Source organism: Chionomys nivalis, chromosome 17 (genome assembly GCF_950005125.1).
Source record: "Chionomys nivalis chromosome 17, mChiNiv1.1, whole genome shotgun sequence".
In the NCBI taxonomy this organism is placed as follows: domain Eukaryota; kingdom Metazoa; phylum Chordata; class Mammalia; order Rodentia; family Cricetidae; genus Chionomys; species Chionomys nivalis.
The window spans coordinates 46,065,538-46,089,019 of NC_080102.1; the positions used below are offsets into that span (position 1 = coordinate 46,065,538).

The 23,482-nt window shown below is 42.0% G+C and overlaps 1 protein-coding gene across 10 annotated transcripts in view; it reads left to right on the forward strand.

The window, feature by feature from the left end:
* The window catches only part of Ppp6r2 (protein phosphatase 6 regulatory subunit 2), a 95,707-nt gene that overhangs the window by 23,598 nt on the left and 48,627 nt on the right, over nt 1-23,482 (forward strand). For 5 of the 10 annotated variants that reach the window (XM_057792789.1, XM_057792795.1, XM_057792793.1 and 2 more), the window contains 3 exons: nt 8,915-8,998; nt 16,936-17,178; nt 22,731-22,917. In XM_057792789.1, coding sequence (XP_057648772.1) covers nt 16,952-17,178; nt 22,731-22,917 — 414 coding nt within the window. In that variant the 5' untranslated portion in view covers nt 8,915-8,998; nt 16,936-16,951. Of the gene's footprint in view, nt 1-8,914; nt 8,999-16,935; nt 17,179-22,708; nt 22,918-23,482 lie in introns of those variants that run through there. The other 5 variants (XM_057792794.1, XM_057792792.1, XM_057792798.1 and 2 more) reach the window with 5 other exon arrangements.

Genomic DNA, 23,482 nt, shown 5'->3' on the forward strand with positions numbered 1-23,482 from the left:
GGCCAAAGAGAAGATGGGACATGAGCATTATGACAACTTTCTTTTGCTTTGTACTGAAGAAAGCATTAGTTTTGTTCACTATAAAGCTTACTCACTGTATTGTTCCTTTTCTGTTGCTGTGATAAAGCACCACTTTTCGGAAATGAATGCGACATAGTCTGTAGATTTAAGAAGCATTCTGTGTCCCAACTAATATGAATTAAAGAGAGAAAATGGTCTGACAAGATGGCTCGGTGGGTAAAAGCACAAATCTGATGACCTACCTGAGTTTGATCCTTGGAACCCATGGTGAAGGGAGAGAATTGACCCCAAAAAGTTGACTTCTGATCTCTAACATGTGCGATGGCACATGTGCTACTATACTAACACATACCACATGTAGATGGAGGCTGCTTGTTCATTTCCTGGCTGCCCAGACCCAAAATAAACACACAGAAACTGTATTAATTACAATACTATTTGGCCAATTACTTAAGCATATTTCTAGCTAGCTCTTATATCCTAAATTACTCATTTCTATTAATCTGTATATTGCCACGTGGTTGTGGCCTACAGGTAAGGTTCAGTCTGGTGTCTAGCGTCTATCTCCTGTGGCAGCTACTTGGCTCCGCTTACTCTCTCTATATATCTTTTCCAGCTTTGCTACATTCTGTTAAGCCATTGGCTGAAAGCAGCTTCTTTATTAACCAATGGACCAATGGTAATAAAACATATTTACAGCATACAGAGGGGAATCACACGACAGTCACACAAACACAATAATGATAAATAAAACTTGTTATTTTATTTATTTATTTATTTATTTATTTTTTTTTTTGAAACAGAATCTATTTAGCCCCAGCTGTCCTAGAATTCACTATATAGACCCCGCTAGCCTCAAACACATGGAGACATCTGCCTCTGCCTCCCAAGTGCTAGGATTAAAGGCATGGGCCACTATACCTGGCAATGATAAAGTTTAAAAAGTTAAAATAGAAAAGAATAAGAGCTGATTTGTGGCTGGACAGATAATAAATTGCAGTTTAGATTCTATTCTCTCTTGGCAACAGTCTCTACCACAGACAGAATGTTCCATTAGACTCTTTCATGGAATTGTAGGATCGTATGGGCAACACTTGTGTTTGACTCCAACCCTCTGTCTTCCGATTGTGTCACCCTGGAAAAATAAAGAAGCAGAACTTGAGGCTCCTTTCATTCATTCAGTACTGGGTAAGCATGTAGGAGATGTTGGCCATATTATGCTGTTCTTGACAGTCTGGAAGAATCTTAGAGACAGCTGTCACAATGGGAAGAGCATCCTGCTGTGTTGATTACTAAGTCCAAAGCTGGGTTATGAACAAGGATGCTTGCAGTGGTAATCAACAGATCATTTTTGGAAGGAAGAATATGGCCTTCCCCATAGTTAATCATCTCTATGGAAGACAGGGTATAGAGACCAGACATGGTGGTTCACACCTGTAATCCCAGGACTTGAGAGGCTGAGGTAGAATGATCACCATAAGTTCAAGACACCCTGCACTAATGAGACCCTGCTTCAATTAAAACAACAAAAGTTTGAAAAAGAAATTTCAAGAATTGGGCCTGCAAGATGGCTAAACAGCTAAAGGCACTTGTGAATTTAAACAGATTAAACATATATGAAGACAGAATTATTGATCTGTAATATGTATCAAAAAACTATTCAGAATGTTGAACTGAGAGATGGGAAATCAAAAATGAGATTAAACAAATATAGAGGTTACTGTAAAAATGATGTAAATGGATAGTTAGAATTCCACTTTAAAATAGGGAAAATGAAGGCACAGCATTATTTAAAGTATTAAGAGCTTTAAACCTTTCAAAAACTAATAATATTTAAGCCTATAGATTTATGAAGCATGTTGTATCTCAGCTAATATGAATTAAAAAGAGAAAATGGGCTGGCGAGATGGCTTGATGTTTATCGCCCAAGCTTGATGACCTGAGTTTGATCCCAAAAACCCATGTGGAGGGAGAGAGTTGACCCCTTAAAGTTGTCTTATGACCTCCAGATACGTGATGGCCTATGCCTGATGACATGAATCTGATCACTGGAATCCACATAGTGAAAGAAGAAAGCTGATTAGTGTAGGCATGCATACGTGTATACACACACCACACGCATACACTCAGATAAATAAATAAACATTAAAAAAATTAAGAGCTGGAGAGAAGGGATCATGTTTAAGAACACTGCTTCCCTTCCAGAGAACCTGAGATTGTTTTCCAGCATCCATGTTAGGTAGCTCACAAATATAACTATAACTCCAGTTCCAGGGGATCTGACTCCCAGTTCTGGCCCAAGGGCAACCACACATGTGAAATACAATACACACAAGCACACATAAAAATAATTTTTTATTTTTAAAAATAAGTTTTGTTGGTTTTTTTTTTGTTGTTGTTGTTTCATTTTTCGAGACAGGGTTTCTCTGTGAAATAGCTCTGGCTGTCCTGGAACTCTCTTTGTAGACAAGCTGGACTCAAAGTCACAGAGATATGCCTGCTTCTGCCTCCCAAGTGTTGGGATTAAAAGCATGTGCTGGAGAAATGGTTGAGAGCACTGGCTGCACTTTCAGAGGCCCTGAGTTAAAGTCCCAGCAACCACATGGTGGTTCACAACCATCCATAATGGGATCTCTTCTGACATAAAGATATGCATGCAGATAGAACATTCATATACATAAAATAAATAAATAAATCTTTTTTGTTAAAAGTGTATGCCACTATCACCTGGCCAGCCTTCTTTGTTTGTTCTGGATTATTGTTGTTATATATGTATATGTATATATGTGTTTATATACAAATATATAAATACAACCTAATGAGTCTGTTTTTGTTTGTGTGTACATGGCTTCAAAGCTGACCACTGTACATTGGACAATCAGTTAAGGGGCTTATCCCTGGGAGAGGCTAATTCTCCTTCTCCCCACATTTATTAGTTGTCTGTAGTTCTTTTTTTTTAATTAATTTATTTATTTATTATGTATACAATAATCTGTCTCCATGTATGTCTGCAGGCCAGAAGAGGGCACCAGACCTCATTACAGATGGTTGTGAGCCACCATGTGGTTGCCGGGAATTGAACTCAGGACCTTTGGAAGAGCAGGCAATGCTCTTAACCACTGAGCCATCTCTCCAGCCCCTTGTCTGTAGTTCTTTGTCTAGAGTGGTACTCCATGAAATTTTCCTTCTTCCACATTAATATGTCTATTGATACTGTCATTATTGCAGTTTTGTTTATGCAGCCATTTGTAGGAGAGACTGTTTCACCACAGACTTCTTGGTATTTTGGCTCTTACAGTTTTTCTACTAGCTCTTCTGAGATGTTCTCTGAGCCACAGATGCAGGAGCTGTGCAATGATGTCTGGCAGGAAGCACACAGGCATGATACTCAAGTAGTGGCTGAGAGCTTTGCATCCTGATGCATGGCAGAAGGAAGATAGAAAGAGAGACACTGGGTCTGGTGTGGGCTTTTGAGACCTCCAGTGATATACCTCCCCCAACAAGGCCATACCTCCCAATCTTTTCCAAGCAGTTTAGCAACTGGAAACCACACATTCAAATTTTTGAGTCTATTGGAGCAATTCATATTCAAACCACCACATACATGGTGCATTCTGCTTACTGTCAACCCCACCTTTTCTGAACCCCTCCCTACCCTCTTTACCCAACTCCACAATCCCTTTTCTACCTACATTGTTGTCTTAATCAGTGACCATTAATTTGGAAATAAGCATTGGAGCCTAGTGGGCTCCTCAGTGAAGTATCTATGTCCTTAAATTCTGACAATAATCCTTATTTTTGAAAACAAGGTAAAAAAAATAATAAAGTCAGTATGAATAGAGTAAGAGGAAAAAAGAAGTCGAACCTGAGTCTTCCAGATTTGTTTTTCCTTTTTACTGTTGTGTTGTCTATGCTGAATTCCTTGCATTTCTGTATTGATTTTAGTAATACCTTGTGAGATCATAGGTAGGATTTAAAAACAAAACAAAACAAGACAAAAAACCAAGTGGAGAATAGTGTTACATGTCTATAATCCTATCCACTGGTTGGCTTAAAAAAGAAACAAGGGCTGGAGAGATGGCTCAGTGGTTAAGAGCACCACCTGCTCTTCCAAAGGTCCTGAGTTCAATTCCCAGCAACCACATGGTGGCTCACAACCCTCTGTAATGAGATCTGTGCCCTCTTCTGGCCTGCAGGCAGAGTACTGAGAATACTGTATACATAATAAATAAATAAATCTTAAAAAAAAAAAAAAACTAAATGCAGTGGTGGCACACTCCTGTGATCCCACCGGTTGAGCAGTGGAAGCCACAGGATCAGGATTCACTATGATCCTCAGCTATACAGAGAGTTTAGGCCAACCAGGACAGGCTACAGAAGACCCTTTCGTTAAAAAGCAGAAGCGCAGTCTTTAGGCTGCAGAGGTGGCTCAAGGTTAAGAGAACTTGCTGCTTCTCCAGAGGACCAGAGGTTGATTCTCAGCCCTGTGTCATGCAGCTCACGACAACCTAGAACTCCAACTCCAGAGCATCTGATACCCATTTCTGGCTTCTGTAGGTGTGTGCTTGCCTTAATTCTAGCACTCCAGAGGCAGAGGCAGAGGCAGGCGAATCTCTGAGTTCGAAGCCAGCCTGATCTACAGAGTGAGTTCCAGGACAGTCAGGGCTACACAGAGAAACACTGTCTTGGAAAAATAAAACAAAATAGTAAAAGACAAAAATAAAAAAACTTTTGATTTTAGTTTTCATATCTTAATTGTCTTTAGAGAAAGTATTCTATATGACAGTGATCTTCTGAAGTTATTGCGTCATCCAGTATTGGGGCTTATATTTGTATTTTTGGTGTGAGCCTAGCTTTTAATGCTTGAGCCATCATCCTAGCCCAGTGGCTTATATTTGTAAATATTACATTGGATGTTGAAAATTTTTGTATTCCATTTTTAGGTGTTTATGTTTCCTTAACAGCCTGAACTTAGCCGGGCGATGGTGGCGCACGCCTTTAATCCCAGCACTCGGGAGGCAGAGGCAGGCGGATCTCTGTGAGTTCGAGACCAGCCTGGTCTACAGAGCTAGTTCCGAGACAGGCTTCAAAGCCACAGAGAAACCCTGTCTCGAAAAACAAACAAAAAAAAAAACAAAAAACAAACAAACAACAACAAAAAAAAAAACAGCCTGAACTTAGTCACTGCAACTCTAAGAAATAACAGAGAAATCCCTTGTGCTCTTTACCCATTTCCTCCCGGATAGAAACTTTGTTTTGAGACAGACTCTCAAGGAGCCGCTGCTAACCTTCAACTCCCTATGTAGCTGTGCTTGAACTTGAACTACTCTTCATTCTGCCCCTTTCCAGGTGGTGGGATTGCAAGCCAGCACTAACAGAAATGTTTTAGTTATAACCAGGAAGTGGCACTAATACAATCTACTGATTTTATTCACACCTTCCAGATTGTTTGTTTTTAGACTGTTTCTTGCTGGCCTGGAACTTGCATGTAGTTCATGTTGTCCTGGAACTCACAGAAATCTGAATACTTCAGCCTTCCAAATGCTGGGGTTACAAGTGTGTGCTACCATACTCAACTTGACCTCCCAGTTCACTCTGTGTGTGTGTGCGCGCGCGCGCGTGTGCACGCATGTGTGTGCGTGTGAATGTGTGTGGTCATGGACCTAAACTTGCTTTGTAGTGAAGGATGATCTTGAACTCCTGATCCTGCTACTTTTGCCTCTCTAGGGCAGGGATTGCAGGTACACACTCCTACGCCCAGTTGTCATGTCACTTTTATAACCATATTTGCTTCCCTTTTGCTTCTTTCCTAATTCCCAACCACTGGAGCCAAGAATCTGCCTTTTCCTGTTGCTGTGATAAAATATCTTGATAGAAGCAGGTGAAATAGTTTATTTTGGTCCAGACCTTAAGGATATGGACCATCATGGGTAGAGCAGTTAAGACTGTGAGCACTTGAAGCAGTCTTGTTGCATTTGCAGTTCGTTAGCAAGAGGAGAGCAATGAATGAATGCTTGTGCTGAGCTGTTGTCCTCATTTTTATGCATTCTAGAACCCAAGCCTAGGGAGCTGTGCACACTCTTCAGGTGTGTCTTCCCATTTTAGTTAACCTAATCAAGGGACGCCCTCACAGGTATGTCCAGAGGCTTGTCTCCTAGTTAACACTAGATCCTGTTAGTTAATATTAGCCATCACTCTGTCTTCCCATTTCTAATACTGTTTGAAGTGGGGTTTTTTTTTGTGTGTGTGTATGAGTGTATTGCCTGCATGTATGTCTGTACTACATGCATGCCTGGTGCCTTCAGGTGTCAGAAGAGGGTAAGGGCATCAGATCTCCCAGAACTGGAGTTACACATGGTTGTGAACCACCATGTGGGTGCTAGGACTCAAACCCAGCTCCTCTTCAAGTGATGGAGGAAGGTCATTGGTTAATAATAAAAAAAAAACTGCTTGGCCTCATAGGTTAGAACATAGGTGGGTGGAGAAAACAGAACAGAATGCTGGGAAGAAGAGGAAGTGAGCTTAGAGGCAGGGCAGCTCCTCTCAGAGCCAGAGGCGATGCAGCCAGCCACCAGGTCAGACATGCTGAAGCGCACCTAGTGGTGCTATGCAGATTATTAGAAATGGGCTAAATTAATACGTGAGAATTAGCCTAGAAGAGGCTAGATATAATGGGCCAGGCAGTGTTTAAAAGAATACAGTTTGTGTGTTGTTATTTCGGGGCATAAGCTAGCCAGGCGACCGGGAGCTGGGTGGCAGGAATACAACCCGCAGCTCCCTATAACATTCAAAAACTACTCTTAACCACTGAGCCATCTTTTCAGCTTTTGTTTCTAGAATTTATTTATTTATTTTGAGACAGGGTCTCTCTAAGTAGCTCCAGTTGTCCTGGAACTTACTTGCTATATAGACCAGGCTGACCTTGAACTCACAGAGATCCACCCGCCTCTGCTTTCCAAATGCTCTGATTATGTACCGCCAAGCCATTTCTAAAATTTTTATCACTTAAAAATGTTATACTGGAGCTAGGCAAGTTGGCATAATCTTTTTTTTTTTTTTCTTCGAGACAAGGTTTCTCTGTGGTTTTGGAGCCTGTCCTGGAACTAGCTCTTGTAGACCAGGCTGGCCTCGAACTCACAGAGATCCGCCTGCCTCTGCCTCCCGAGTGCTGGGATTAAAGGCGTGCGCCACCACCACCCGGCTGAAATAAATATTTTATGATTAGGAAAGAATTTTCTTTTTTGAGACAGAGTCTCATGTTTGACAGAATAACCTCAAACTTGACATGTAGCTGAGGGTCACACTGAACTCCCAATCTTTCTACCTCTGCCTCCCTGGTGCAGAACTGGACTCAAACCCAGGGTTTTCATTCATATTAGGCAAGCACTCTAACAACTGAGTTATATCCCCAGCCTCCAAAATGAATTACTGATGAGTGCAAAATCTAAATACATGCCGGGCGATGGTGGCGTATGCCTTTAATCCCAGCACTCGGGAGGCAGAGGCAGGCGGATCTCTGTGAGTTCGAGACCAACCTGGTCTACAGAGCTAGTTGCAGGACAGGCTCCAAAGCCACAGAGAAACCCTGTCTCGAAAAACAAAAAAGCAAACAAACAAACAAAAAAATCTAAATACATGGCTAGAAATTTATTACTGGACAAAGTAAACAAATCCCCAAAGTTTTTTTTTTGTTTTGGTTTTTTTTTTTTTTTTTTTTTTTTTTGGTTTTTTGAGACAGGGTTTCTCTGTGGTTTTGGAGCCTGTCCTGGAACTAGCTCTTGTAGACCAGGCTGGTCTCGAACTCACAGAGATCCGCCTGCCTCTGCCTCCCGAGTGCTGGGATTAAAGGCATACGCCACCATCGCCTGGCATGTATTTAGATTTTGCACTCATCAGTAATTCATTTTGGAGGCTGGGGATATAACTCAGTTGTTAGAGTGCTTGCCTAATATGAATGAAAACCCTGGGTTTGAGTCCAGTTCTGCACCAGGGAGGCAGAGGTAGAAAGATTGGGAGTTCAGTGTGACCCTCAGCTACATGTCAAGTTTGAGGTTATTCTGTCAAACATGAGACTCTGTCTCAAAAAAGAAAATTCTTTCCTAATCATAAAATATTTATTTCAGCCGGGTGGTGGTGGCGCACGCCTTTAATCCCAGCACTCGGGAGGCAGAGGCAGGCGGATCTCTGTGAGTTCGAGGCCAGCCTGGTCTACAAAAGCTAGTTCGAGGACAGGAACCAAAAGCTACGGAGAAACCCTGTCTCAAAAAAAAAAATATTTATTCCACTTACATGAACTTAGTACATATGTTCCTAACCATTGTGCATGGAATTGTACATGAATTTTTCATGTGGCATTAAACAAGAGTAACCTTTATATATAGTTATTTTCTTGTTTACTGTTTCTATATCATCTGCTTGTTGGCAAGAAAATAAGAAAAGTGATAAATTTTCCAAACTTCCTTGCTTGGTGGCCATGTTAACCTCCCAGTGTCATTCTGATTTTAGTATATGAGCTATCAGAGCGAGCACAATAGCACTTTATATTGCCCTATTTTCCTTACTGTGTTGGTACCACATGCTATGTTACAGTTTGCATTTTGAAGGCTGTCCAAGCTGATTCCAGCCTCCCCACCCTCCTTTTTGGTTAGCATACAAGAAATGTAATTCTAACTTGTTGTTTGTTTGATACAGGGTCTCACTATGCAGCTCTGGCTGTCCTAGAACTCACTAGACCAGGCTAACCTCAAACTAAGAGATCTGCCTGCCCTGCCTTCTGAGTGCTTGGATTAAAGGCATACACTGCTGTTATTCTAACTTTTGACTGTTACAAATAAAGCTGTTGTCAACATTCATGTGAAGGATTTTGTGTGAATTTAAGTTTTTGTTTTCCTAGGATCAATGTCCAGGGACAAGGCAGTTTTATTTGTATGGATTTCTGTTCACTGCTGCATTCATAGAGGTTGCAGAATCTCTTAAGGTTTGTATGTTTATCATGTTTGAACCTTTTCTTTCTTACATGTGTATAACATTGCCTCCTATTGGTTTTTGCCTTAAAGTTAGTATATCAGATACTAAAATTGTATCTCAGCTTTTGGTTCATATTTGCCTTCTCTTTCTGTGTGTTTTAATCTTTATTTATTTGTTATGTACAGTATGTCTACAGGCCAGAAGAGGGCACTAGATCTCATTATAGATAGTTGTAAACCACCATGTGGTTGCTGGGAATTGATCTTGAGACCTTTGGAAGAGCAGTCAGTATTCCTAACCTCTAAACCATCAAGCCCCCTCTGTGTGTTTTTCAGTTATCATATTTCTGGCTCTTTCAGTTTTCTAAAAGTATATCTTTGTTTGTTTGAGACATGTTTTCTCTCTATATCCCTGGCTGTCCTGGAACTCTCTGTGTCTTGAACTTCCAGAGATCTGCCTGCCTCTGCCTTCCAAAAGTGCAGGGACCAAAGGTGTGTGTCAGTATGTCCAGCTAAAGTATATTGTTTATAGTAAACATTGTTGGAATTTTTTATATCCAGTCTGAGAGACTTTTTCATTGATAATTTTATCCCACATGTAGTTGTTGATATTATTAATGCTAGTTTCTTTAATTTTATTTCATATTTCCTACTTACTAATATTTTAGTTTTGTTTTTATTTCTTCTTTCCTATTTTCCACAGTCTATATTATGGTAGATGTTTCATTTTGGGTTTTGTTTTGTTTGCTTTATTAATATTTTCTTAGTTTTATATTCCTTTTGTCGTGGATATTAAGACCTTTATTCCACTTACATGATTTTTAAGTTTAAAAATATCCCTTTCATTTTCCCAATAACACAGCCCCTTTTCCTTGCCATATCAGCAGGTAGAGAAGTGTCTATTGAACATAAATCTGGCCATATAAATGGCTGTCCAAAGGAATGACTCTTTAATTGACAGAACAGTGCCAAGTGGGTTTGCTAGCACATGCCTATAATTCTAGACTTTTGTGGAGGCAAAGTTGAAGAATTTTGAGTTTGAGGGAAACTCTAGGTATGTTGTATAAGCCAATCTGAAAAAAAAGAAATCTCAAATAACAAAACTAAACAAAATATAGATTGCCTGAGATGAGCCAGGTATTTTTCTGTTTTGCTGTTTTTAAGTCATACAGATTTTTGTTGTTTCTTTTTTCCTTTTTTTCTCTTTTCTTCCTTCCTTCCTTCCTTCCTTCCTTCCTTCCTTCCTTCCTTCCTTCCTTCCTTCCTTCTTTCCTTTCTTTTTGAGATAGGCTCTCTGTATTTAGCCTTGGCTGGACTGGAAGTGGCCATGAGGATCAGGCTAGATTTGTACTAACAGAAACCTGCCTGCCTCTGAGTTTAAATGGGTTAAAGGTGTACAATACCATCCCCAACAGTCACACAGATTTTTTAAAAAAGATTTATTTTTATTCTTTGTAATTATATGTAGGTGTATATGTCTACATGTGGGGATGTGTACATGCATTCAGTGCCTGTGGAGACCAGAGGCGTTAGATCCTTGGAGCTGGAGTTAGAGAAGGTTGTGTGAATTCAGGTCCTCTGGGAGAGCAGAAACTGCTCTTAACTACTGATAGTAAAATAATCTGCATACAAATACTAAATTGCAGATTATTTTATAGTATGCACTTCTGCTCTTTGAATTCAAGTCTTATATATAATTTACAAGGTATTTTATTTATTTATTTATTTATTTTATTTATTTATTTTATTTATTTATTTATTTTGGTTTTTTCGAGACAGGGTTTCTCTGCGGCTTTGGAGCCTGTCCTGGAACTAGCTCTTGTAGACCAGGCTGGTCTCGAACTCACAGAGATCCACCTGCCTCTGCCTCCCAAGTGCTGGGATTAAAGGCGTGCGCCACCACCACCCGGCTCCAAGGTATTTTATTAATAATTATTTATTTATTTTTTACTTTTGAGGCAGAGTTTCTCTGTGTAGCCCTGGCTGTCCTGGAACTCACTCTGTAGACCAGGCTGGCCTTTTAATTCACTCAGAGATCTGTCTGCCTCTGCCTCCCAAGTGCTGGGATCAAAAGTGTGTGCCACACCACCCAGCTATTCTTAATAATTCTTATTTATTTATTTATTTATTTATTTATTATGTATACAATATTCTGTCTGCGTGTATGCCTTCAGGCCAGAATAGGGCACCAGACCCCATTACAGATGGTTGTGAGGCACCATGTAGTTGCTGGGAATTGAACTCAGGACCTTTGGAAGAGCAGACAATGCTCTCAACCTCTGAGCCATCTCTCCAGCTCCTCTTAATAATTCTTTATTAGTTTTAGTTGTATACCACACAAGTATTATTTATAGTAAATAAGCAGACCCATTTTATTTTGCAGTTTGTGATAGTTTTATGTCAACTTGGCACAAGCTAGAGCCATTTGGGAAGAGGGAACCTCAATTGAGAAAATGCCTCCAATAGATTAGCCTGTGGGCAAACTTGTGGGGCATTTTCTTGATTGATGATTTATATGGGAGAGCCCAGTTCACTGTGGACTGGTAGTCCTGGGTGCTATAAGAAAACAGGCTGAGCAAGTCATGAGGACCAAGCTACTAAAAAGAACATTCCAATAAATTCCTCTGTTTCAGTTTTTGCCTTAAGTTCTTGCCCTGACTTCCTTCAATGATAGACTGTGATGTAAAAGTGTAATTGAAATAAACCATTTCCTCTCCAAGTTGCTTTATGACAAAACATGGTGTTTTGTCACAGCAACAGAAACGCTAAGATGAATTGGTACTAGGCCATGGGATATTGCATTGACAGTCCCGACCGTGTGTGTGTGTGTGTGTGTGTGTTTTTGTTTTTTGGTTTTTTTTTTTTGGTTTTTCGAGACAGGGTTTCTCTGTGGTTTTGGAGCCTGTCCTGGAACTAGCTCTTGTAGACCAGGCTGGTCTCGAACTCACAGAGATCCGCCTGCCTCTGCCTCCCAAGTGCTGGGATTAAAGGCGTGCACCACCACTGCCCAGCCCGACCATGTGTGTTTTGAGAGGACTCTGGTAGCATTTGGATTTTGAGCTGGAGAAGCCGTTGAGTGCTCAGAGCTCTATGGGCTGTTCTGTAGGTGTAGTGGGAGCTGCGGGCTGTGTTCCTGCCACCCCAGCTCCTGATCGCCTGGCTAGCTTATGCCCCGAAATAACAACACACAAACTGTATTCTTTTAAACACTGCTTGGCCCATTATATCTAGCCTCTTCTCGGCTAACTCTCGCACCTGGACTAGCCTATTTCTAATAATGTGTGTAGCACCCCACATACCGGGAAGATTCTAGCCTACGTCCATCCTGGGTCAGAGTTTCATCGCATCTGCCCCAGAGAGGAGAGCTATCGAGTCCGAGCTCACTTCCTCTTCCTCCCAGCATTCTGTTCTGTTTACTCCACCCACCTATGTTCTAACCTATAAGGGCCAAGAAGTTTCTTTATTTTTTTAACCAATGACCTTCCTCCATCATGTAGGAATGTAGAAGATAATGGTGGAAGCCCAGCATGTGATGGAGGCCTGGCTTGTGAGGTTTCAGAGGGAAACCGAGACTCAGGCCCATTTATGTGATATTTTGAATTGAGAGTCTGTGGTCCTGGTCAGCTGAGGTGGAAGCATTGGCTGTAATTAACAAGAGACCAGAACCACTGAAGTGAAACGTTTGTTTTGATGAACTAATTGGTGCTGGTTAGCTGGAGCTAAGAAATTGATGGTGATTAAGAAGAGACCAGTAGCATTGAGAATTGTCTGTCTGGGAGTTTTTCCCTGAATGTCAGCACACAGAAGTTCTGGTATAGAGGGAGCTGAGGATGTATCTGGGGCATATAAGAAAACCAAACTGAGGGCTGGAGAGATGGCTCAGAAGTTAAGAGCACTGACTGTTCGTTCAGTTCCCTGAGTTCAATCCCCAGCAACCTCGTGGTGGCTCACAACCATTTGTAATGAGATCTGGTGCCCTCTTCTGGCCTGTAGGGATACATGTAGGCAGAATACTGAATACAAAATAAATAAATAAATCTTTAAAAAAAAAGAGAGAGAAAGGAAGGAAGGAAGGAAGGAAGGAAGGAAGGAAGGAAGGAAGGAAGAAAGAAAGAAAGAAAGAAAGAAAGAAAGAAAGAAAGAAAGAAAGAAAGAAAAAACCAAACTGAGCAAACCAGAATGGAGCCAATAAGCAGGTTCCTCTGTGACCTCTGCATCAATTCTTGCCCCAAGTTCTTGCCATGACTTCCTTCGATGATGGACTGTTAATAATAATAATAAACCCTTTTCTTCCAAAATTGCTTATGATCATGGTTTTATTACAGCAATAGAAACCCTAATCAAGACACAGTTCTATATCACCCCAGAATTCCCTCCTATCATGGTAGTTATTCTATGCTGTACCCTTGGTCCTGAACAACCTCTATTCTCCTTGCCCCAGGTATGTTTTACATTTTTCTGAACTCCCATATAAATGGAACATCTACTATTGGCCTTTGTACCCTGTCACTCATCTGTGTTGTGCTTGTTCTATGTAGTGAATAAGGTTCCATTGTATGGGGAGATCATTCACCTGTTAATAGGCATCTGAACTAGTTCCTGTGTGTAACTACTGTTAAGGAGACTGTCAAGCTTCACTGCATCTTTGAATAGACATAGAATTTAATTTTTCTTACACTGGACCTGAAAGTAGACTTGGCAGATCACATAGTAAGAATATGCCTAACTTTTAAAAAAACTGTTAAATTCCTTTCAAAGTGGTTGTGCCACATTAGCGCTCCCTTCCTGGAAGTGGATCGAAGTTTCAGTTGTTCAGTATCCTCATCAGCACATGGACGGCTTTTGATGTTAGTCATTCTGGAAGGTATGCAGTGGAGCCTCACTGCAGATCACTGGCAGGTGTGAGGTGGAACCTCACTGCAGATCACTGGCAGGTGTGCAGTGGAGCCTCACTGCAGATCCCTGGCTGGTTTGTGGTGGAGCCTCACTGCAGATCCCTGGTTCCTGTGATATTGATCCTATTATAATGCACTTACTGGATGGGTTTTTGTTTTGTTTTGAGACAGGATTTTTTTAAAAAGTTTTTTATTCATTTTACATACCAGCCACGGCTCCTCCTCCCTTCCCTCCTCCTGCTCCCCTCCTATCTTTCCTCCAATCCACCTCCCCCATCCATTCCTCAGAAAGGGTAAGGCCTGCTATGGGGAGTCAACAAGCCTGGCACATTAAGTTGAGGCAGGACCAAGCCCATCCCTTCTGCATCAAGGCTGAACAAAGCATCCACCATAGGGAATGGGCTCCAAAAAGCCAGCTCATGCACCAGGGATAGATCCTGGTCCCACTGCCGGTGGCCCCTCAAACACCAAGCTACACAACTGTTGCCCACATTTGAGGGCCTAGTTTGGGCCTATGCGGGCTCCCCAGCTGTCAGTCTAGAGTCTGTGAGCTTGGGTCAGCTGTTTGAGACAGGATCTTACTATGTTGCCAAGGATGGCTTCAAATTCATGGTTCTTTTGCCTCAGTATCCCAAATTCTGGGTTAAAAGGTGTAAACTGGCATGTATATTTTTATATCTTTTAAAATAAAGTATCTCCAGTTTTTAAAATTAATGTTTTTCCTTCTCATCTCTGGCCTTCCCCCATCTCGTTTATCCGTTCCCTCAAGTTCTCCTCCTTCCTCCCCTTCTCCCCTTCCCCTTCTGTCCTTCCTTCTCCCCCCGCCCTCATTTCTTGCCTTTTGAAACACTCTGTCACATTACTTTTTGTTGTTTTGAGATAGTCTTACCTTTATGTAGACCAGGCTGGCTTTGAACTCACAGAGATCCACCTGCCTCTGTCTCCCAAGTCCTGGGATTAAAGATGTGTACCACTATGTCTGGAGGATACCACATTTATTTATGTGTTCATGTGTGTGTGTGTGTGTGTTGTATTCATGTGCTTGCTTTGATTTGTATGTGGCCAACAGAGGATAATTTATGGGACTTGTATAAATTCAGGTTCTTGGGTGTGGTGACAGGTGACAAGTGTCCTTAGTCACTGATGTCATCTTGCTGACCCTCTCTTTCTATCCCTCCCCCTACCTCTGTAGTGCTGGGAAGCAAATCTTATGACCTTGTATATGCTAGGCAATGGCTCTACTATTGAGGTACATTCCCAGCCTCTAAAACATTGTCTTCTAGAATTTCTAGTTGTAGATTTTATAATTAAACCTGTGCGCTATTTCATGTTAATGTGGATTTTGGTGTGAAGTAAGGGTTGAGCTTACTTAACACATATTTAGTTTTCTGGAATAATCTTTTAAATGCCTGCACACACACATACTCATACACACACACACACACACACCACACCTTTCTCTATTTAATTGATTTTCTACATTTATTGAAGATTAATTGAATATATACTGTGTCAGGGCTACACACCAGTACCTCAGATTCACAAACAGGCAAACACATCTAAGAACCACAGCTAGTCTCTTAGTTTTTTCATTTACAGTTTATTTTAGCATCAGGTGTGGTGGCACACATCTTTATCTCAGCATTTGGGAGGAAGAAGCAAGTGTAACTCTGTGAGTTTGAGTTGAGCCTGGTCTATATAATGAGTTTTAGGCCAACCAGAGCTGCACAGTAAGAGTCTGGCTTAAAACATTATTTTATATATGTGGATGTCTTGCCTGCATGCATGTCGTCCGTGTATCATAGATGTACAGTGCCCACAGATGTCAGAAGATGGTGTTATATCGGCTGCCAGAGTTACAGACTGTTGGGAGTGGTGGTTTCGATACTAGAATTCAGTTCCCAGGTCCTCTGCATCTACAGCCAGGACTCTTAACCACTGAGCCATCTCTCCAGCTCCAATCTTTTAGATTTTTTTAAAGTAAAAATACCAAGTAAGATAAGCCCCTCGGATCTTATAGTTTTGTAAATATTACATTAAAAGGATCTATAATTTGGAGCAGGGAGATGGCTTACCGGGTTAGGACTGATGATCTGAGTTTAGTCCCTGGGCCTCATATGATAGAAAGTGAGAACTGACTCCCACAACTTGTCCCCTGACCACCACCCATGTATGCTTTCCTGGCTGGATGGTGTGCACGTGTGCACACACACATAAATAAATGTAAAAATGATTTTAAAATATTCATATTTGAAGATAAGTTTTTAGCTTTGTTGAAGATGAAGCTTCATATTTTCTTTTTGTTATCACAACAGTAAAAACTGTTGGCTAACTCACCCTGGCCTGTACCTTGACAGTGAGCCCCATGGGGTTGGTCAGCCTTGTCTAGGCACGACAGCAAAAGCTGAAAGAAGGGCTGAGAAGGCAGAGGAAGGGCTGGGTTAGTGGTGACCTTCAGATTGCTGTGGCAAGACTGCGCACAGTTGTGTGCATGTGAAGGAGATGGTTGTCTCATCGATAACCTTGATATTATTCAGCAAGACAGCCACCATAAACTGAAGGACTAGGTGACACATGGCTGCAGAAAATGGCAAGTTCAAGCAAAACAGGCTGTCCTTAGTTTGGTTAGCTGAGTATCGGCTCTGAGAGTCTTCTGGGAACACATGTCCAGTGTTCAGTTCACTCAGGAGGGTTTAAGCACCGGGAGGGTAGGTTTCTGGTTTGAGTTAACTTTTTGGGATGGAGAGGTATTCTTAGCGTTGATACTTGGGAGAAAGATGTGTGGGCCCGTCAGAGCCACGATCGAAATGAGAGCCTTTAGGGACTTAAGCACTGTGGGGAGGGGAGAGCTAGGTCAGATGAGGGAGATACTGTGCGTGGGGAGGAAGTAAGTCAGAGGAACGTAAGGGCCCTGTAGATATGAGCAGTTACTTAGGCCCCAGGATCGCTTGTGTGTATGTTGGGTATGAACTCTTTGGACTTTGGTATAGCCCAGCTGAGGGTGGATTAACAGAGTATGGAGGAGTGAACTCCTCTTTTGTCCTTACTTGCAGCTCTGTGGCCACCATCATGTTCTGGAAATTTGACTTGAATACCACGTCCCATGTTGACAAGCTGCTCGACAAGGAACATGTGACACTGCAAGAGTTAATGGACGAAGATGACATCCTGCAAGAGTGTAAGGCTCAGAACCAGAAGTTGCTGGACTTCCTGTGCAGGCAGCAGTGTATGGAAGAGCTGGTAAATCTCATCACACAGGACCCACCCCTGGACATGGAAGAGAAGGTCCGATTCAAGTATGTACTGAGGCTGTTTCCCAGGCCCGCTGGGTAGTGCTTAGGGAGGCTGTGGGCAGTGTCTAAGGCCAACTAGATACAGGGCATCACCACATGAGAAGTGAGGAGGCTGTTGTGAAGTTGTGGTTTGTGAGGTTTAAGAGTTTTGAATCTCTTGTGTATGTGCTTTTTTCATTCTGTGGTATAACTGAGTTTATATTAAGTCGACACATGTTGGAACAATTTGATGAAAGAAAGACCCCGTGATAATTAGGTACCTGAGATTGCAGAGTTGTACCACATCATCATTAGAGCTGGCAAACAGGTTAGAGGTATGATGCGTGACCAGTTCAGATGGAGTATGTCATTATCATTAGTGGTACTAAACCTTTAGAAATTTTTCCTAAAATATTTTAAGTTTGACCAGGGTGTTGGGAGCTGACAAAAGGGAAGGGACAGTGTCACCACAAGACAGTTGGAGCTTTGTGTAAGGGCAGAGTCTGGAGTGGGAGGATGCTTTGTGTACCAAGAAAGTTTGGCTCCATGAGTAGGTCACATGATCCATAGTGTTTCTGGGGAGAACTAGGGACAAGTAACACAGCAGACATAGATCTAGGTGCTTATGAGGAAGCCTACTGTATGCATGCATGGTAGGAAGGTCTTGGCATAGGGTAAGTCATGATTTGCTCTTTATCCCTCCCTCCCTCCCTCCCTCCCTCCCTCCTTCCCTCCCTTCCTCCCTCTCTTCTTCCTGCCTTCCCTCCCTCCCTTCCTTCCTTCTGACACGAAGACTTACTGTGTAGCACATACTAATCTACTTCCAATACTCCTCCCAAAAATCTTCTAAGTGCTAGGATCTCAGATATACTCCACACCTGGCAACTTTTATATTTTTAAATGTTTGAAAAAAGTTAAAGGGAGAGTACTTTGCTACCCATATTGATGACCCTTTTGGTGGTGAACATGTCACACTAATCTATATGCAATCAGAGTCCAGTCACAAAAGAGACTAACAAAAATATATATTTTTAAAAAATATTTATTTATTTATTTATTATATATACAATATTCTGTCTGCGTGTATGCCTGAAGGGCAGAAGAGGGCACCAGACCTCATTACAGATGGTTGTGAGCCACCATGTGGTTGCTGGGAATTGAACTCAGGACCTTTGGGAAGAGCAGGCAATGCTCTTAACCTCAGAGCCATCTCTCCAGCCCCCTAACAAAAATATTTTTTAACCTGTCCCTTCACAACAAATATTTACTGACCTTTGTCTTTTGGAAGAAAAAAGAGCAGGCCTGGATAATGAAGCAACCAGTGGTGGGCTGTCAGTGCTTCCTCTGGGCAGTCAGTCTGTCTGTTTGAGTGGTGGGCTGTCAGTGCTTCCTCTGGGCAGTCAGTCTGTCTGTCTGAGTGGTGGGCTGTCGGTGCTTCCTCTGGGCAGTCAGTCTGTCTGTCTGAGTGGTGGGCTGTCAGTGCTTCCTCTGGGCAGTCAGTCAGTCTGACAAGGGTCCCATGATGGGAAACAGTTCTAGGAAGAACTGCTGTCTGAGGGCCACAGCTTTATGGATAGGGTGACCACAACTGGAGGCTGTTGTGTTCTCATTATCACTATACTACCTGCCATCTTCTCTACAATGTCTCCTGGTTTGGGTGACCAATTAGAACAAAATGACAGGTAGGGTGTAGTTAAGGGGCTTTTAGGTCAAAACAGGGATTCTCAGAATAGCATCAATGACTTGAGACTGGCGGAGTCAGAGTCTGAGAGAGATTAGTAGTGCATGGGTACCAAGTTAAAGCAGAGAAAGCAATGAGAAAACAAATGTCTCTCAGGAGCCTGATACATAGAAGCAAGCAAATGGGACAGAGCAGATTCATCAGTTCATTTGTGGGTTACACATACATATTCACACAAACACCAGATTTTTTTTGTTTTTGTTTTTTTTTGTTTTTATTTTGTTTTTCAAGACTGGGTTTCTCTGTGTAGCCTTGGCTGCCCTGGAACTCTCTCTGTAGACCAGACTGGCCTTGAACCCAGAGACCTTTCTCTCTACCTTCCACATGCTAGGATTAAGGGCATGTGCCACCACCACCTGGCCCCAGGTATATTTCTTTAAAGATTTTTTTAATGTATATGGCTGTTTTACCTGTATGTATGTCTATGCACCATGTATGTGCAATATCCATAGAGATCAAAAGAGGGCCTTGATTGTCTGGGACTATCATGTGAATTCTAGGAACTGAGCCTGGATCCTCTACATGAGAAGCCAGTACTTCTAACCACCGAGTCATCCCTCCAGCCCACCAGGTTTTTCTCCCCATTTATTGTGTAAGCATTTCATGGATCTATTCAATTGAAAATGAAAAGATTTGAGTGTAGTGGAGTATTTTTTGCATTATTTCTTTTTCCCCTCTAGTTTTTCCTCTGTTTTCTTTCTGGGCATCTAATTGAGCATTAACTTTTGAAAATTAATACCTATTTTTTAAATCTTCAAAATGTTTGTTTGCGTATGTGCATGGTGTATGTGAACGTGGCTGTGTGCACACCACAGACAACTTTGTGGAGTCAGTTCTCTCCATCCACCTTTAGACAGAGCTCAGGTTAATGGGCTTGCATAGCAAGCACCCTCACTGCTCAGCCACCCTGCTGGCCTCATTTTTCTTGGTTTTGCTCTTACTGTTTTAGCTATGCATTTGCTACCCCAGCATTCCATTTAGAAAAAAATCCTTCTAGTTTTTTTTTTGTGTATGGGGGGGTGTTTGAGGCAGGGTTTCTCTGTAGCTTTGGAGCCTGTCCTGGAACAAGCTCTTGTAGACCATGCTGGCCTTGAACTCAAAAAGATCCTCCTGCCTCTGCCTCCTGAGTGCTGGGATTAAAGGCGCGCACCACCACTGCCCTCCTTCTAGTTCTTACCTATGGGATGAAGGCCTGTAAGCATGCTGGGAACTTGTTTTTTGCCAAGTTTCCCATTTCTAGCCAGCATCCCATTATCTCTCCATTTTATTTAGTATTCTTAAATTAGTAACAGGACTTGTTCACTTTTCCTGAGAACAAATTAACTCAAGCCTAAGATGTTTCAAGACCACCCTGCCCTCAGCAATCAGGACACTGGCCATACATCTCTGGAATTGTGTAGCTTGAGCCCTTACCCTAACTTCTCTCTGAGCACCTGAGAGTCCGTTTTCCCTGGGCTTAGTCTAAGGCAGAATCATTTCCTCTTCTCTTTTCTTCTCCCCCATCCCATGCCTGAGATGTGACACTGGGGATTAATTTCAGAGCCTCTTGCATGATGGATACTGGGCAGACACTCTACTACAGTGTTTCTGCAGCCAGCTGTTCTTCTTGCCTTCTTAACTCTCTATTACTGGAATAGGATCTTAGGAGGGAATATCCACAAGATCACATGAGTCATTTGTCATGTTTAAGTAAAATTCTTATTCTTTTTGTAAGTTTTTTAAAAAAATATTTATTTATTTATTTATTATGTATACAATATTCTGTCTGTGTGTATGCCTGAAGGCCAGAAGAGGGCGACAGACCTCTTTACAGATGGTTGTGAGCCACCATGTGGTTGCTGGGAATTGAACTCAGGACCTTTGGAAGAGCAGGAAATGCGCTTAACCACTGAGCCATCTCTCCAGCCCCTGTAAGTTTTTTAAACTACTAGAGCAGTGCCTATTTGTCAGAAAGTATGTATAAAGGAAAAACCCTAGCCCTACTTAGATGTAGAATTGTTTTCTTTTGGTTAGACGTGGTGGCCACACCTTTATTCTCAGCACTTTAGAGGCAGAGGCAGGAGGATCTCTGTGAGTTTGAGGCTAGCCTGGTTTGCATGGTAAGTTCTAGTACAGCCAGGGCTTTGTAGAAAGACCCTGACTTTAAAAAAAAAAAAAAATTGGTACCTTTTAGCTCCATCTGCTCTGTTGGACAAGTTGGTTATTCCCTGCTGTGAAAATACCCTCAGAGCGCAGTCTTTCCTTTGCTTCCTCCCCCATAGGATTTGACTTCTTGCACTGCCACAGCGTGTTGTGTCTGGTAGAGCATCACTGTGGCTTTCACTGCTGCTGACCTAACCTTCTTCTGCTGCTCTCTGTGGTCTCCCTGCCCTCAATTGGTCATGTATGATCCTCTACACTAAACACTTGTGCGGGGCTACAGCCATCCCATGAGGTGGGGCCCTGGCTGCCCCACTTCACAGACAAAGACATTGAAAATCAGAGAGGTTAGCCAGGAAGGAGCAATCCCAGAACAGACTTAACCCTTAGGCTCCTCCTGCACTCAGCCTATGGGGCCCTGAACACTGCCCATACTATTCTCATGTCCAAAGGCCCACTTGTCTTGCAAGTCCTGCTGGGTCTGCATGAGTGACAGCTCGTTATGGCTCTGAAGGTTGCTCCTTTTTGTCGGGCTGAGAGAGAGAGTACCCACAATCAGTGCATAATTGTTTCTGGGGGCATTTGTTGTCTTCTATCCTGTGTGGGCCAGCTGCTAAAGAAGAATCAGTGATTGCATGGAATCACACATAATGGGCTAGGAGGGGTTATCTTGTCTGTAGTCATTTTCATTAAATGAAGAGTATATTTTCACATACTAGCATTTCTTTCTTTTTCGTGTATGCCTACACACCAGAAGAGGGTATCAAATCTCATTATAGATGCTTGTGAGCCACTGTGTGGTTGCTGGGAATTGAACTCAGGGCCTCTGGAAGAGCAGCTAGTGCTCCTAACCTCTGAGCCACCTCTCCAGCTCCCATACTAGCATTTCTTAATAGTAAATTACTTATATGATGTCTCACTGATGATACTGTTTCATAGCTGCAGACATGATATTTCTTAGTGTAGAACAGTTTTGCTCTGTGCTTACACAGGAAGCGGGGAGAAGAGGAAGGGCAATTTCCTAAGGAGAAACATGAACATGACTGGGACTTAGCCTTACTGACAGTCAGCAGGGAGAAGCCTGGCAGATGATCATGAAGAAAGAATCCAGGAGAAAAAGAAAGATTATTTAAGTCTGGTGTGCTGGTGCACGCCTGTAATCCCAGGTTTAGGAAGTAAAGGCAGGAGGATAAAGCCATCCTCATCTACGTAGTGAATTTGAGGCCAGTCCAGGCTACATGAAATCCTGTTTTAAAAAAAATTAAAAGTTATTTGTAGAATGGAAGTAGAGTCAGAAAATTTAGAATATTAGAGAACAGGATAGATGGCCTATAAAAGATATGTTAAGAACTTTGAGTTCCAATAATTAAATTCCAGTTGCTACAGGCCTGTTTAGTAATTTGCTCTTATCATATGGTTCTGCTTCCTTTCTTTAAAAGTGTGTTTATTTTTAGTTGTGTGTATGTGTGTGTCTGTATGAGTATGTGTGTCTAGGTACCCATGTTTGTGGGTACCTAGAGGCTAGTTACAGGTGGCTCCACCACCAGATATGGGCACTGGGAGTTGAACTCAGGTTTTCTGAAAGAGCAATACATCCTCTTAACCATTGAGCTCTCTCTCCAGCCATGACGTGTCTGCTTCCTAAAAGTTGGAGAAGTCTAATTTCACCTCCAGTGCTTGAACTGTGCCCTTTTAGATATCCAAACACAGCCTGTGAGCTTCTGACTTGTGATGTGCCACAGATCAGCGACAGACTAGGCGAGGACGAGAGTCTGCTGAACCTTCTGTATGACTTCCTGGATCAGGAGCCACCACTCAACCCACTGCTTGCCAGTTTTTTCAGCAAGACCATTGGCAATCTTATTGCAAGGAAAACTGAACAGGTAATGATAGGTGAAGCCAAATGCATTGAACAATCACTGCTGCCACTGTGAAACTGTCACCAGGCTCTTGAGACAGTATTTTGTTTGCTTAACAGACCACAGATGAACAGTATAAGTGGCTGATATGTGAACTGTTGTTTAAGCGAAGTGACTTTCCAAAGAGGTTTTGTAGCCAGCTCTGGAATAAGCAGTACTTCTTGTCCTTACTGGGTGCTTTGCAAGCCCCAGATCAACGTGAAGTCCTATAACATGCCTTCACTGTGGAGGGGCCGGAGACATCTACATTTTGAAGTCTTTATGAGTAGCCTGTCTGTGTGATCAGAATAATGATTGATTGCTTCAAAGTAAACAAAAGATAATGTTCAGCTCACTGATTAATTAATTAACTAATTAATTAGAATTGGACTTTTGTGGGAAAACGAATTAGCATTTCAGCTGTAACACTGTCCTTCTCCTACCTTATTGTAGTTAGTTGTTTTAATCTTTTGGCTCTTTGGGTCTTACTCTTTGGGGACCCGCCACTCAGCTCCCAAATAAATCACACAGAAGCATTTTCTTACTTATG